Raw genomic sequence first — 2,500 nt, forward strand, 5'->3', positions numbered from 1 at the left:
ACTCACAGACATATCCTGCGCTCACAAATGACCAGCACGCTGACATGTCCTGCGCTCACAAATGACCAGCACGCAGACATATCCTGTGCTCACAAATGACCAGCACGCTGACATATCCTGCACTCACAAATGTCCAGCGCAACTGGCCAAATGTCCAGCGCAACTGGCCAAATGTCCAGCGCAACTGCACTGAGTCAACATTTCTCAATCCATCCATCCATTCATTCATTCATTCATTCATTCAGTTGGTCAGTTGTTGATTTATTAATTTTTTTTGCCCTATTCTTGTATTCATTTCAGCTGTTTTGTTGGACCGTACTGTAGGTTGGGTAACGCCACTCTCTACAGGTGCCTCCTCTCCTGTTTTTAACAGGCTCTTACATCAGGCAACTGGATGAGCTATTCCACAGCACGTCAGCATATGAATAGATACCCACTATATTCCACAGCATGTCAGCATATGAATAGATACCCACTATATTACACAGCATGTCAGCATATGAATAGATACCCACACTATTCCCTCTTTCGCTCTCTCCCATTCTCTCTCTCTCCAACTCTCTCTCCCTCTCTCTCTCTCTCATTCTCTTTCTTTTTTTAACTCCCCCCCTCTCCAGATACTTCACCACTCTTGTCGGAGTGGCCGTATGATGGCTTTATGATTGTGAGTTAACACACCCACACACACTCACACACACTCACTCACACACACACACACACACTCACACACTCACACACTCCAGCTGTTGAGGGGAGTCTGAAGTGTGTGTCGTATCCTCTCCCACTCTAACTGAGGGCTGTTGCTGTAGGAGAGCAGAGGGCACAAGAGAAGATGTCCACCAACTCTACAGAACGCTCTGGCACAAGAGAAGATTAGCGTCCTCCCATGCAGAAGGACTCAGAGACACACACACACACACACACACACACACACCTGCTCTCCTTTTCCTCAGATATCATCATTCAAACACAGTCTTTCAACATGCCTTGCATAACCTGTATGCGTTTTCAGGGCTCAAGGAAAATGATTCATTTTCAAATCCTAAACCACACCTGACCAGGTGATCTGACCACCTAACCTGGACCACAGCTGAATTCCGGCACTGGAATTCTGATATGTACAACATTTCCAGGTACTCACCGGGTCTTCGGCCTTGTGGCTGCCGGTGGCTTCCTGGAACGCATCATATGGATAGTCGTCAAGGCGACTGAGGGTGAACTCTCGGATGAAGACTGCCTCTCCATGACTCCCATCCACCTCCACCTGCGGGAGACCAATCACAAACCATTATCGCAAAAGCAAACACAAAAGCAATCGCAAACCATTATCGCAAAAGCAAACACAAAAGCAATCGCAAACCATTATCACAAAAGCATACACAAAAGCAATCACGAACCATTATCACAAAAGCAAACATTAAAGCAATCGCAAACCATTATCACAAAAGCATACATTAAAGCAGTCGCAAACCATTATCACAAAAGCAAACATTAAAGCAATCGCAAACCATTATCACACAAAAGCAACTGCAGATCAAAATCACAAATGCAAACACAAAACTCATCATGGAAGCACAAACTACAAAACTCTCAGAGCAGGTGACCTCAGGGCCAGCAGACAGGGGCTGCTAACCACAAGGACGCAAGCCGAAGCTTCCACACAGCAGCCCAAAACATCGTCACTCAGAGCAAGGACGCAAGCCGAAGCTTCCACACAGCAGCCCAAAACATCGTCACTCAGAGCAAGGACGCAAGCCGAAGCTTCCACACAGCAGACAAACAAGCCCAAAACATCGTCACTCAGAGCAAGGACAAGTCCTTTATCTTTTTTTTTTTTAGCTATATAGGGACAACACATCCGTTTTAAGAGTGTACTGGACCATCATCAAAGATGGCACCTTTACTACCAGTTCATGGTCTAGGCAAGCTACATGGGCATGCGCGCATGTATTGAAAAGCCCTCTGGTAGTCTACATATATGCACGCCATGCAAGACAACACCTTTGGCTATGCAAGTCCGCGCCAACCGCCCCTTGCACAGCTTGATGTGCTCCCATCTTCCTAGCTTACTGAGACTATGAATCAGCCCTTAGACTAGGTTTCCTAACCTTAGATTGGACATACCGAGGATGCTCACCAGGCTGTGGTCAAATGACCCTGAGCTTGACCTTCTGACCTTTGGAGACCAGTGCAGAGACAACAACAAGGATACAAGCCGCAGCTTAAGTATATTTTTGGGCTTTTTATGCCTTTAATGTGACAGGACAGTAGAGAATGACAGGAAGCGAGTGGGAGAGAGAGTCGGGGTGGGATCCAGAAAAGACCACGGGTCGGGAATCAAACCCGGGTCGCCGGCGTACGGTGCAAGTGCCCCAGCCAGTTGCGCCACAGCTGGGGCCGCTTCCCAGGTTTTTTGAAGCAAGCCAGGTAGACCACTGCAACCTTTTACAGCTGACAAGAGTCATAAACCATTTTAAAGCTGTTAAAACATACTGATTAT

The 2,500-nt window shown here is 47.0% G+C and overlaps 1 protein-coding gene across 1 annotated transcript in view; it reads right to left on the bottom strand.

The window, feature by feature from the left end:
- The window catches only part of LOC143127212 (ADAMTS-like protein 1), a 217,445-nt gene that overhangs the window by 118,892 nt on the left and 96,053 nt on the right, over positions 1 to 2,500 (bottom strand). The window contains exon 2 of the mRNA XM_076288554.1: positions 1,142 to 1,264. Within this exon, the coding sequence (XP_076144669.1) occupies positions 1,142 to 1,264 (123 nt within the window). The remainder of the gene's footprint in view (positions 1 to 1,141; positions 1,265 to 2,500) is intronic.

Source organism: Alosa pseudoharengus, unplaced genomic scaffold (assembly GCF_046254945.1).
Source record: "Alosa pseudoharengus isolate Yale_2024_CS ecotype anadromous, Long Island Sound unplaced genomic scaffold, YU_APseudo_1.1 YU_APseudo_1.1_scf_17, whole genome shotgun sequence".
Taxonomy (NCBI): domain Eukaryota; kingdom Metazoa; phylum Chordata; class Actinopteri; order Clupeiformes; family Clupeidae; genus Alosa; species Alosa pseudoharengus.